Genomic DNA, 13,274 nt, shown 5'->3' on the forward strand with positions numbered 1-13,274 from the left:
GATGGTTTTAACTCCTTAATATAATCTACTATCAACTGGGTTTAACTCCTTAATATAATCTACTATCAGCTGGGTTTAACTCCTTAATATAATCTACTATCAACTGGTTTTAACTGCTTAATATAATCTACTATCAGCTGGTTTTAACTCCTTAATATAATCTACTATCAGATGGTTTTAACTCCTTAATATAATCTACTATCAACTGGGTTTAACTCCTTAATATAATCTACTATCAGCTGGGTTTAACTCCTTAATATAATCTACTACCAGCTGGTTTTAAGTTCTTAATATAATCTACTATCAGCTGGTTTTAACTCCTTAATATAATCTACTATCAACTGGTTTTAACTGCTTAATATAATCTACTATCAACTGGTTTTAACCAAAACCAGTTGATAGTAGATTATATTAAGGAGTTGACACCTGTGCAGGAAGCAGTTCGAAGGATTTCCACATGCTAGGCTAGCTGGAGACAGTTAATAGTTCAAACTCACTCACTATCTAACACCTCGCTGGGATTAACTGGATATAAATTAGTTTAACAGATACATCATACATACAGTGAAGTAACTGACTTTATACAAAGTATTTCTGTATGAAAAAAGGATTTAAAATACCTGTATAGTTAAAAAAAACAACCCCTGTAGGTTCTTCTACATCAACTCTCTGGGGGAAACCTCTGACACACTTATAACACAACTCGAAGGTTACGATAAAAAGGACAGATTTATTTAAAATGCAACCCAAAGTTCAGTTATTACAAAGTAATTATTTGAGAGAAATTAAATTACCAAAACACACAATAAACAGAAAAGCCAGCACAGTTCCAATTCATGTAACTCCAGTTTCAGTTCCTGCCTTCACAGCTCTTCATTTTCGAAGCGAGCGCTGCGTCTGATTTTGTGCCAACTCCCACGTCAGATCTGGAGGTTTGTGTGTTCGGACTGAATCATGTTTGTGAGCGTTGGGTGCAACGACTCACATGCAGCAATAACGGGATTAAGACATGTTTCCTCCTGACCTCTCCGGTCACATGACAAATTCAATCTTAGAAAAGATCTTAAATTCACCATCAGAGCAAATACCTCAAGCCTGTTTTCACCCAGGAAAGTCAAACTTGACACAACCTTCCAACAGCTGAGGTCAGAGGTTAGAGAAGCGAGCGTGTGACTGGAGGGTCCCCGGCTTGATACTCAGGACTGGCAGGACAAATCTGGCTGGGCAGCGCTGGTTAATAATTCTGAATAATCAATAAATTGGCATTGTATATTGCACTTTAAAGACACTACGTTTCATGAGTTTTTGCTGTGCGTCTGAAGACACATCAGATTAATTTGTCAGGTTCATTTTTGTTCTGCGCAGCTTTTGTTGGACTGATACATCTGTTAGCTGACGGCAGAAAGAGTCTGAATTCTTCAGTCAGATTTCTGTGACGGGTTTGTCGACAAATGGCCAACGCTGTCTCACCGTCACGTTGGCTGGTGCGGACCCCATCCAGACTCCAGGCAGAGATCAAGCATTTTAAATGCTTGCCTGCCCTCTTCTGGACAAACATGAAAACAAATCATGAGAAATGAAGTCGTATTTCGACAACCTTCCGTCACGGCATCGTTGAAACAGTGTGTTGATCTGCCTGTTGTGGTTAAATCAAGGAGATGAAACTCATGATGAGGTTACAGTTTGTCTGAGCACAACATCAGAAGAATGTAGCAATTAAATTCAAAGTTCATTTATTCGCGCCGTCGTTCTGGGGACACGTTGTTCGTTGATGATTGTAGAATCTTACCAACACAGTTCATGTACTGAAAGTTAACCCCTCAAAGTAATCAAGGCCCAGTTGTTCCTGATCTGCCCTCCCTCCTTTAGCTGGAACGACCACCAATTTCACAGATTTCATCCCTATTTTGAAGAAAGACGCATGATGAGGTCTGATGGTTTGTCAGACAAAGACCATCAGAACCCTCATGAGAGCGTGAATAGACAGAAGAGAGGGAGAATGGACAGCACCAGGGAGGCGACGTGGCTGGCTGCACCGTCAGCCTCGACAAGGATGAAGCCCGGCAGGTCGTTGCCAATGTTGTTCCTGATCCAGGTTTCATACTGCGACACTCGGGCGTAGACGCCGGGGGTATCAGGCTCAGCGCATCCGAATCCAAAACTCACCACACCAAGTTGGACCCATGTAGTTTCATTCTGGTACACCATGGGACCGCCTGAATCCCCCTGCACACAAGGAGCACATGCATGAACACCAGAGCAGGGAGTTCCCAGGAAGAAGAAATCTGGGAAGAACCGAAATGGAAATTCTGGTCTGATGCCGACATTTAAATACCAGTTTGGCCGATAACCAGTCGCCATATTCAAAACTTTTTAACTTGGAACTCCAAGTCTGCATACGGTCTATTACAGAGAGCAAGTTTCTGATCTTTCTCTGAGACGGGGTGAAACTCCCACAGATCAGCCGTTTCCTTCCACTCTGCCTTGTGAACCAACACGCACACATTATCTGGGCTGGGCACTCACACACTAGGGGGGCAGGGAGGCGTGGCAGGGGGCGGGACAGAGAAGCACCTGCACCTGCCACGCCTCCCTCCCTCCCTCCCACACATCAGCCGACTGGCACCATCACTTGTGTGGTATCAGCTTGCCCTGCTGAGAGGACTGGCTAACAGGGCGAACTGGCGGTTGGTGCAGGATTCTGGGTCTTACGTTTACAGAAACGAAAAACATTAGAAAACAGTAGAGGACAGGAAGGAAGTTGGGAACAGTTTAAATAAGAGGCTGGTAAGTGAAATTAAAGATACTTGAATTATGAACTGACACGACTTCCTGTTGCTGATTGTCATAGGAACGTCATGTGCCTTTGAGCAACACCTGAATCTCTCACACTGGCAAGAAACTGCTAAATATTCTGACTGATAAAATAGATCTAGACCCCCCCCCCCCAAAAAAAAAGCTTATCAAAGTTTTATGCAAACGGCTTTTTTATTTTAAACTTTAAAGAAAAATCAGTGAATGTTTGTTTTCATTTCAGTGCGTTTTCTTGTTCACAGGCACAATTTCACTGATTCTTTCCGGGCCGGTGTCACAACCCTCCAGCCAGTCAGGTGGAAATCAGCCTCCTAGTTTTTATGTTATCCTGCTGCCAGTCCACCAGAGTTTTTCCAGACTCACCTGACAGGAATCTTTTCCTCCCTCTGGCAAACCGGCACAGATCATGTTGCTTGTGAGGGTACTGTAGGTCTCGCTGCACTCAGTGTTGGGCACAACGGGAACGCTCACTTCCTGCAGGTTTCCTGGAGACGGAAGAGGAACTGACAAGGAAAAACTACCATTATTCATATGATTGGATGTTGGAAAGAATGAAAGGTTTTCTCATGTAAGTGAAAAGCTCACTTCCAGGTGCTTCAATCAATCGTGAGGGTCATTGTCACATTTTTTAAAATTATGTACTCAAACGTTTCCATTTCTATTGAACCCCTAGGTGTGATTTTGAAAACTCACACTGAAACTTTTCAATGGAAGCAGCTGAGAACTGTCCACCCGCGATGAATCAAGTACAGCTTTAAAATTGGACAGTGGTTGTTCTGAATTAGCCAGCGAAGGAACACAGTGGTGATGATAAATGGTGTATTTTCACATCGTTTATCCGTCCACGTTTGTTGTGGATGTGAAGGTTAAAAAAAACAGACTAAAAAGTTCATACGTGAAGAAAAATAACATGAAGATTTAAAATGATGGCTCCTCCTGAAGGACAGCTGTTTGAACATGAGCGCACATGGTTGTGACGTCAAGGTGCAGCTTCAGGCGTTCACCATCAACAACACATTAAAAATGGCTGAACGAGGTCTCACCGTTGCTCGCGATCGTCCCCCATCCAGTGACCCAGCAGTCTGTCCCAGCCTCGGCGGTGCTGCCCTCTGCTGACAGACACACGGGCGCGATGTAGGAGGTGAAGTCAACAGATGAGGACAACTCCAACAAGCAAATGTCGTTGTCGAGGGTTTGGTCGTTGTAGTCCTCGTGCCTGATGACCCGGGACACTTCGCTAGACACTTCATTCTCATTCAGGCCCTCCTGGGATTGACGTCCCAGGTACACCACCAGACCAGCTGTGCTGGTGCTGAGAGCAAGAAGAGTCACGTCACTGGAGGCCTGAGCAGACGATCACGCTGCCAGTCGCAGTAACCGAGGGAGAAGCTGCGTGTGTGGGGAGTTGGGTTTGAACTACTTAATACTGCTCCTACAAATACTAATACTGCCAACTGCTGGTATTTTGTCTTGAATCTCATGTTGAGTTTAAAATCCTCCCAGTGGGAAAACTGTGACTGGTTGGAGTTCATGGTCAGAATTCTGGAGTGTAAAAGCCACCAGTTCAACCACAGTTCACTTCCTCCTGTCGCCTCCACGAGCAACATGAAAGTATTGTCGCTCGTCATAAAATGATCACACAACCAGCAGCATGACGAATGTGTTCACAGGGCTGCCAGCTCTTTGTTCTGGGACAGGTGAGTCCCCGAGTCACATGATACTCACCTTGTGAAGCAGTGGGCAGCAGTCAGGATCCATCTGCTGTTGATCAGGGAGCCTCCACAGAAATGGCCGAAGGAGGTGTCGTGCAGACTGACCTGCCATGGCCAGGCCCCCGGCACAGCGTCATCACCCCCGACAATCTTGCTGTTGAGCGGCGCACTGCCGCATACTGAGGTTGCCATCAGCGACCATGAGGTTACAACAAATTTGATCAGTGGTCACGCCTTCCCCTAAATGTGATGTTTTCTTACTTTTTCATTTTTGTCTGTTTGTTTCTCTTTCTTTTGTGATTTTTTGTCAGTCAGATGCTTTATTGTACTTCCTACTTTTACGACTCCTCTTTGTCTTTGATACCTTTACTGTAAGTCATTTACTGCGTTCAGTGTAAAAGAATTTCAGACATGTTCAGGTTATGACATCCAAATTGAACTGATATGAAGAATGTGCAAAATGAGTACGGTGAGTCAGTACAGTTTCATCTCTTCAAACACAGAGAGATGGAGGAAAGAAGCTGTCAAGGCAGCAAAGAAATGTGGAGTTGAGTCCAGGGACAGATCTGAACCGGTTCCAGCGACCAAACCTGCGTCTTTGTTATGTGAAAACAGAAAAGGCTGACAAGCCAGGCTTTCGGTCTCTGAGTAAAAGTTGCATGGAATCATAGGAGCAGCACTCACCGTCCAGCTGTCCCCTGACGCCTGTGGGACAGAAAACAAACAGCACTCGTTACTCAATCATGTCGCCTCCTTCCCTCCTTTCATGACCAGAGCAGAAAAACTCTCCAGGATGAGGATGCGTCTGCCTCGGTCTCGCTCTTGCTGGGCTCGGTCGGTTGTTGGGTTGAACTCTGTTCCTCTGATTCTATCAGGTGATACTGGAAGTGTTGTCACGTTTCCCAGAAAGAACCAAAGGAGATTAAGATGCCAAACATAAGGGAACACCAGCTTCTAAACAAGTTCTAAAGTTGATATGCAGGCAAACTCAGCGGCGAGTTATCAAAATCACTTTGATCGTTGGTAATGACATAAGTGAGAACCGCGAGGTGCGTTTCAGGCAAATGGCTGCCACACCCAGACGAACTGGTTCATCTGGTGCTTGGTATTAATAGCTGATTATCTAGTCATGGTTGCAACAGAGGACCCTTAAATACATCAATGAGGGACACGGGTCACACAGTAGGATGCTGTCAGGAGCACAGTTTGGGGTTTGGTCTAAACCCCACACCTGTTTAGACCACATTTGGAACCCCGGAGTCCCGTGGAGGTCATCCTGAGAAGCACCTGAGGTGAACTTGGAGGAACCTGAATACGATCCAAACAACAGCAGTCGGGTTCTTTGATTTCAACGGCGTGAGACGTGTTCTCATCAACGGTCAAGCTAGCAGGCGAACCTCCGAGTTCAAAGTGAAATCTCACAATCAGTGAAACCCAAGCCTCAGGCCATGGGATGAGGCTCGCTTCCGCGTGGACGTTCAGTCTGACGACACACGGCGTGTAAAGGCACCCACACAGATGTTTGCATAGAAGTAACTATTGCTGTTGCTATGGTTACAGAAGGTTTAAGGGGCCCTGAAAGAACAAGCAGAGTTCCACAAACATTTTAAGGGATGTAAAATGCAGCAGATATATCACGCGTTTCCATCATTGGAGTCGTCGGAGATTTGAGATTCACGAGGGACGTCGGCGTTGTGTTGACAAACTAATGAACCATGACAGCGTCAACACCGTTGGACTTCCTCGATCATCACCCGGGACAACATCGTTACTTTGGAACGCACGACTCCCTCCCCTGCGCTCCCTGAGCCTCCCTTCACACTTTGACATCCTCCGCTCTGGTCCCTGCTGCAGCCTTTTGAAACAGCAGGAGACGCGGGGCTCCTCCACCTGAGAGAGAGTCCAGGACCCCACAGAGTTCCAGCTGGATCGATCCTTCCTGCCTCTGACGATCCAGCCTGAGGATCATTCCCTCACTCTGCGTAACTCTGAACGAATCTCTATTGATGACTCTCAAGAAAGAGCAGGCGGTAACAGTGATGACGCAGCACTCACCTGGAGCCACGAAGCTCAGCAGCATCACCACAAAGAGCATCAGTTCCATGATGTGTCCTCCCCGAGTGTCCTGAAGTCAGTGTGAGGACTGAGCCGGGAGAGGGAGATTTAAGTGGTCAGTGGACCTGGCGGATTCCGCTGCTGTTACGCAGGCAACACACCTCACATTCCTCTGACACCCTTTTAAAGAAACATTGCGACATGTGAACTTGTGCAGCCAGTTTGTGAAGGTTTGTGCTGAAATGCCAGAAATGGAATGAATGGCCTCAGTAATGTAAACTTTGAAAGCTTGTTTTTAAGAGGAAGTTGACGGGTTGTGACAGATGCGGGCTGGCCCAGTGTGAGACGCTGCTGCTGTTCAGTTGTGTTGTTGCTGTTGTTCCTCCTCACTGGCTTTTAGCCTTTTGTTTTATGCCTTTTATGATTATTCCTGTGCGGCACTTTGTGTCAGCTGTGGTTGTTTTAAAGCGCTTGACAAATAAAGTTGAGCTGACTTGAGTTTTTCCAGCTACATCCTAATGGACAGGGCAAATGCAAATGAATGAATGCAAATTCACGCTGTTTGTTCACGATTCATTTGAGTACCAGGACCTGCAGGACATCACCCATGTTTTGACACAAGCAGTGAGACGTCTGACTTATAAAATCCCTTGTGAGTCTGAACGCCTCATAAAGCCATGAGGCAGCAGGTGAAGAAGAGGCGGGGGGTGTGTGTAGGGGGGGGGGGGGTCATTAATCTGAGGCGGGAATTATGCAACAGCTCCGACAGCAGCGCCGCTCGTCAGCCTTCAGTGGAAAGGTTACTATGACATCATCAGGTAGCTTGGACAAAAGCAGCGCTCCAGTCTGTATCGATGGAAGGCCTCCAGACACATTTTAACACTGGAACACAGGACAGCATCATGCAAGACTATCAGTGTTCAAGTGTTGTTGGAATACGGCTCCCTCCGATATTTATAACAGCGTCTGAACATGACACAGTAAACATGAATGAAATCAGAATAAAGACAATTAGTCCGGATTTCCAGGGAAATAACCAGCGAGGTCCTTTATCCACATAGTTTTCCTACACGTAAGAAACAAGTAGAGGCAATAAACCAGCGGTCACTGCTGAGAGCAGGACAACCGTGGCAGTGGGGACGAACTTGCTCCCTCACCACATTTAGTCATGTTGGTTAGTATAATTATCATGACTGGTATTCTCATGATTGTGGTGGTGGTAGTGGTAGTAGTAGTAGTAGTGGTAGTAGTGGTGGTAGTAGTGGTAGTGGTAGTACAGTAGTAGTGGTAGTGGTAGTAGTAGTGGTAGTGGTAGTACAGTGGTAGTGGTAGTAGTAGTAGTAGTGGTAGTACAGTAGTAGTGGTAGTGGTAGTAGTAGTGGTAGTGGTAGTACAGTGGTAGTGGTAGTAGTAGTAGTAGTGGTAGTACAGTAGTAGTGGTAGTGGTAGTAGTAGTGGTAGTGGTAGTACAGTAGTAGTGGTAGTGGTAGTAGTAGTAGTAGTGGTAGTAGTGGTGGTAGTAGTGGTAGTAGTAGTGGTAGTAGTAATGGTAGTAGTAGTGGTAGTAGTAATGGTAGTAGTAGTAGTGGTAGTAGTAATGGTAGTAGTGGTAGTAGTAGTAGTAGTAGTAGTGGTAGTAGTGGTGGTAGTAGTGGTAGTAGTAGTGGTAGTAGTAATGGTAGTAGTAGTGGTAGTAGTAATGGTAGTAGTAGTAGTGGTAGTAGTAATGGTAGTAGTGGTAGTAGTAGTAGTAGTAGTAGTGGTAGTAGTAGTAGTAGTAGTAATGGTAGTAGTGGTAGTAGTAGTGGTAGTGGTAGTAGTAGTAGTAGTAGTAGTAATGGTAGTAGTAGTGGTAGTGGTAGTGGAGTCAAGTCAGTTTTATTTGTGTGTCACCAAACCCCAACCAAAGTTCTGTCCTGACTCTGTCCAAGTAGAGCAGGTCCAGCACCTCCCTCCTTCAATGAACCTCCACCCAACAATTCTCCATCAGCAGCACATCCTGCAACAGCAACCACCAGAACCTTCCTTCACCAGCAGGAAGGTGGAGCAGATCCAGGATCAGTGGGGACGGAGAGAGAGCAGGAGTGCAGGACAGAGACAAAGACAGAGAATGGAGGAAGACAGAGAGACAGAAGGAGAGAGAGGGACAGAGAGAAAGAGAAAGAGAAAGGAGGAGAGACTGATGGACAGATGGGGACGTGAGCAGGTGGAGCTACGGGTGGCAGCTGGAGCCTCTTCAGGTCTGGAGCCTCCTCCAGCAGCACCAGGATCTGGGATGAGGGGAGAAGAAGAGGAGTTAGTAACACGTCTGAGGACAGGAGGAGGAGAGAGAAGCCCAGTGCATCATGGGAGATCCCAGCAGTCTGAGCCTATAGCAGCAGATCTAAGGGCCAGCCTAAGCAGTCCTGACTAGAAGCCTGATCAACAAGGAGGTCTTAAGTCTGCTCTTAAACCTAGAGAGGGGGTCTGGGTCCTGGACTGAAACTGGGAGACGGTTCCACAGGAGGGGAGCCTGATAGCTGAAGGCTCTGGCTCCATTCTACTGTTAGAACTCTAGGAACCAGCAGGAAACCTGCATCCTGGGAGTGAAGGGTTCTAGCTGGGTCATAGGGGACTAGGAGCTCTGTCAGGGATGAAGGAGCCTGATTGTTGAGGACTTTAATGGTAGAAGGAGATTTTAAATTCTGCTCTGAATCTGACAGGGAGCCATGCAGAGAAGCAGTCCAGGAGAGACCTGGTCTCTGCTACCAGTTCTAGTCAGGGGGGCAGCAGCGTTCTGGACCAGCTGGAGAGTCTTTAGGGACTTATTAGTCCAGCCTGGTAGGAGGGAGGGGCAGTAATCCAGCCTGGAAGTGACAAAAGCAGGGACTAGTTTTTCTGCGTCTTCTTGAGCCAGGATGTGTCTGATCTTAGCGATGTTACGTAGATGGAAGAAGGCGTCCTGGAGGTTTGTTGAATGTGGGAGTTAAAGGGTCCTGGTCTAAGAGAACTCCTAGGTTCCTTACGGTGGTGCTGGGGGCCAGGGTGGTGCCATCCAGGGTACCTGTCTCATCAGATCAGGTGGTCCTCAGGTGTTTGGGCCCAGCACAAGAACTTCATTCTTATCAGAGTTTATAAAAAGAAAATAGTGGGTCCTCCATGTTTTTATGTCCTTCAGACAGGCCTCCAGGTCCTCATAGTAATCTGGTCCTCCTTCACTGAAACGTTCACCAAGTTAATGTTCAAAAGTGATCATGAAACAAAACAATCTCCCTCTGCCTCAGGTAACACCCATTTTACTAAACCAAATGGAATGATATGAATACAGGAATTCAACAAATCTATCACCATCTCCTTGACGTTTATGTATCCTGTAATGTTTAGCTAACACCATAATAATGCTAACAACAAACTGAAGACTTATGTTTGAATGTATTCGTGGTTATTTTGTTTCCACGTCTCTGTCGTTACTTCCGTCTGTTTTTGTTGTTAATTTGATTTTAATTTGAAGTGTAATTTCGCCTATTTTACAGTCACCGACACGCCGATTCTGTCACAATTCTCTCGACTCTTCCAGAAGCCCGTCGGACTTTCTGTTTACGCTGGCAGTGACGTAATCACGCAGAGCTCCCGCTGCGCCCTGTGATTGGACCAAAACCTTCGGGAAGGTTCAAGAAGTAACGGTGAGGGGACAAACAGGGTATACATATGTGGTGGCGCCCTGTCACCGGCATCGAGCGACTTCAGAGGCTGAGTAGGAAACCGGTCGACACTCTTCTTCTTCCTCTTCCCACCTTCGTTCTCACACCCGGTGAGTTCAAGTTCTGTTTTTCACTTTTTTAATTTCATTTTGTCCACTTTAAAGAGGTGTTATACCTTTTCGAGTGGTGAACTTGGCGACAGGACGGTACTTTTCCGAGGATGGTTTGTAACGGCTGACCCACGCGCGGCGTGTGAGCCCAGACCGGGACGAATCTGAGACTCCACACAAGAACATCCGTCATCGTTTAGAGGCACTGAACTGATCAGATGGTGGTGATGCTGACCGAACTTCATCAGAAAAAAAAATCTTTAAGCCATGAAATAAATAAACGTGTCAAGTATTTTTTCAGTGATGGAGCGAATCATTTTGGTCTCTGACATGTCAGAGTCGCTGGTGTCCCTAGAGGCTGTAAGTTTCATGAATTATCTTGTTGCTCTGCTGTGGTTCACCTTAGGATATTGTTTATTGAACTGACCGAAAACCACAAACGGAGACAACAGCGATGAAAATACAGAAGGAGAAAATTCGAATGAAGAACCCTCCACTTGAAAACTTCAGCTCCTCACGTGAAGCCCCAGATTTGAAGGAAGTTCTTGTGCACCTGTGTTTTTGTCTTGAAGCTCTAAACTCTCCTTCAGCTTGTTGCTTAAACTGTCTGACTGTTCCAGGTAACCGTCTCCAGAGAAATGGCAGCAGGTAAAGGCGTAGCGATCGGCATCGACTTGGGCACCACCTACTCCTGCGTGGGCGTTTTCCAGCACGGCAGAGTAGAAATCATTGCCAACGACCAGGGCAACAGGACCACCCCCAGCTACGTGGCGTTCACTGACACCGAGAGACTGATTGGCGACGCGGCCAAGAACCAGGTGGCTTTGAACCCCAGCAACACCGTGTTTGACGCCAAGCGGCTGATCGGACGAAGGTTCGATGACGCGGTGGTGCAGGCGGACATGAAGCACTGGCCCTTCCAGGTGGTCGACCACGGAGGGAAGCCCCGAATTCAAGTGGAGTACAAAGGGGAGGACAAAGCCTTCTACCCCGAGGAGGTTTCCTCCATGGTCCTGGTGAAGATGAAGGAGATTGCTGAGGCCTACCTGGGTCACACGGTGTCCAACGCTGTGGTCACAGTCCCCGCCTACTTCAACGACTCCCAGCGACAGGCCACTAAAGACGCAGGCGTCATCGCAGGGCTGAACATCCTGAGGATCATCAACGAGCCGACGGCAGCCGCCATCGCGTACGGTCTGGACAATGGCAAGTCAGGAGAACGCAACGTCCTGATCTTTGACCTGGGTGGAGGCACCTTCGACGTGTCCATCCTGACCATCGAAGAGGGCATCTTTGAGGTCAAAGCGACGGCGGGAGACACTCACCTGGGCGGAGAAGACTTTGACAACCGCCTGGTCAACCACTTTGTGGAGGAGTTCAAGAGGAAACACAAGAAGGACATCAGCCAGAACAAGAGAGCCCTGAGGAGGCTGCGGACGGCTTGTGAGAGGGCCAAGAGAACCCTGTCCTCCAGCTCCCAGGCCGGCATCGAGATCGACTCTCTGTTTGAGGGCGTGGACTTGTACACCTCCATCACCAGGGCTCGCTTCGAGGAGCTGTGCTCTGACCTGTTCAGAGGAACCTTGGAGCCGGTGGAGAAGGCCCTGAGGGACGCCAAGATGGACAAGGCCCAGATCCACGACGTGGTCCTGGTCGGAGGCTCCACCCGAATCCCCAAAATCCAGAAGCTCCTGCAGGATTTCTTCAACGGCAGAGAGCTGAACAAGAGCATCAACCCGGATGAGGCGGTGGCTTACGGCGCCGCCGTCCAGGCCGCCATCCTCTCTGGTGACACCTCGGGAAAGGTTCAGGACGTGCTGCTGCTGGACGTGGCGCCTCTGTCCCTGGGTATCGAGACAGCCGGAGGAGTCATGACGTCCCTGATTAAACGCAACACCACCGTCCCCACCAAACAAACCCAGACCTTCAGCACCTACTCCGACAACCAGCCCGGCGTCCTCATCCAGGTCTACGAGGGGGAGCGAGCCATGACCAAGGACAACAACCTGCTGGGCAAGTTTGAGCTGACAGGAATCCCTCCCGCTCCACGAGGGGTCCCGCAGATCGAGGTCAGTTTTGACATCGACGCCAACGGAATCTTGAACGTGTCGGCGGCGGACAAAAGCACAGGCAAAGAGAACAAGATCACCATCACCAACGATAAAGGTCGGCTGAGCAAAGAAGAGATCGACAGGATGGTGCAGGAGGCCGACAGATACAAAGCTGAGGACGAGCTTCAGAGGGACAAGATCGCTGCCAAGAACTCCCTGGAGTCCTACGCCTTCAACGTGAGGAGCAGCGTGCAGGACGAGAACCTGAGGGAGCAAATTAGTGAGGAGGACAGGAAGAAGCTGGTGGACAAGTGTGAGGAGACCATAGCCTGGCTGGAGAAGAACCAGCTGGCTGAGAGAGACGAGTACCAGCACCAGCAGAGAGAGCTGGAGAAGGTGTGTCAGCCCATCATCAGCAGGTTGTACCAGGGAGGACGTCCTGCAGGCAGCTGCGGACAGCAGGCGCGGACCGGCACCCAGGGGCCCACCATTGAAGAAGTGGACTGAAGTGGCCCCCGATGTGGACGCTGTCTTCACCGGGACAGTTAGACACGTTTTAAAATGTGAAATTTTGACTGATTTCCCTCAATGTCTTGTTCTTGCTGGATTATAGAGTTATAAATATATATATTTTGTAAATACAATTATAAATATATTTTATGGATAATATGTTAAGAAAATTGTGATTTTGGTTTTGTTGGTTTCATTTTAATAATTTGCAACACAAGGTTTTGGGTTGACATCAAATCGTTAAACTTCTCGGTTATCAAATATTTTTGGTCTAATTATTGCTTTTGATTGTGTTGTGGTCAACATCCTACACCCCCTTCTCTATTTCTCTTTGTTTTGGGC

General features: G+C 47.6%; 2 protein-coding genes across 2 annotated transcripts; one reads left to right on the forward strand and one right to left on the reverse strand.

Moving 5' to 3' along the window:
• Nucleotides 1–710: 710 nt before the first annotated feature.
• Nucleotides 711–6,720, reverse strand: LOC147244578 (chymotrypsinogen A-like). The gene is made up of 6 exons (XM_086184940.1): nucleotides 6,582–6,720; nucleotides 5,211–5,231; nucleotides 4,540–4,705; nucleotides 3,858–4,126; nucleotides 3,178–3,317; nucleotides 711–2,226 (listed from the first exon to the last, which is right to left on the reverse strand). Exons 1-6 carry the CDS (start codon nucleotides 6,628–6,630, stop codon nucleotides 1,966–1,968), a joined length of 906 nt encoding a protein of 301 aa, XP_086041066.1. The 5' UTR covers nucleotides 6,631–6,720; the 3' UTR covers nucleotides 711–1,965.
• A 3,503-nt stretch (nucleotides 6,721–10,223) lies between these two features.
• LOC147244579 (heat shock 70 kDa protein 1) lies at nucleotides 10,224–13,102 on the forward strand. The gene is made up of 2 exons (XM_086186269.1): nucleotides 10,224–10,371; nucleotides 10,992–13,102. The coding sequence occupies exon 2, from the start codon at nucleotides 11,010–11,012 to the stop codon at nucleotides 12,927–12,929; it is 1,920 nt and encodes a 639-aa protein (XP_086042395.1). The 5' UTR covers nucleotides 10,224–10,371; nucleotides 10,992–11,009; the 3' UTR covers nucleotides 12,930–13,102.
• The last annotated feature ends 172 nt before the right edge of the window (nucleotides 13,103–13,274 follow it).

Source organism: Aulostomus chinensis, chromosome 18, assembly GCF_037954235.1.
Source record: "Aulostomus chinensis isolate RoL2024-O1b breed Wild chromosome 18, RoL_Achi_v1.0, whole genome shotgun sequence".
NCBI classification, from domain to species: domain Eukaryota; kingdom Metazoa; phylum Chordata; class Actinopteri; order Syngnathiformes; family Aulostomidae; genus Aulostomus; species Aulostomus chinensis.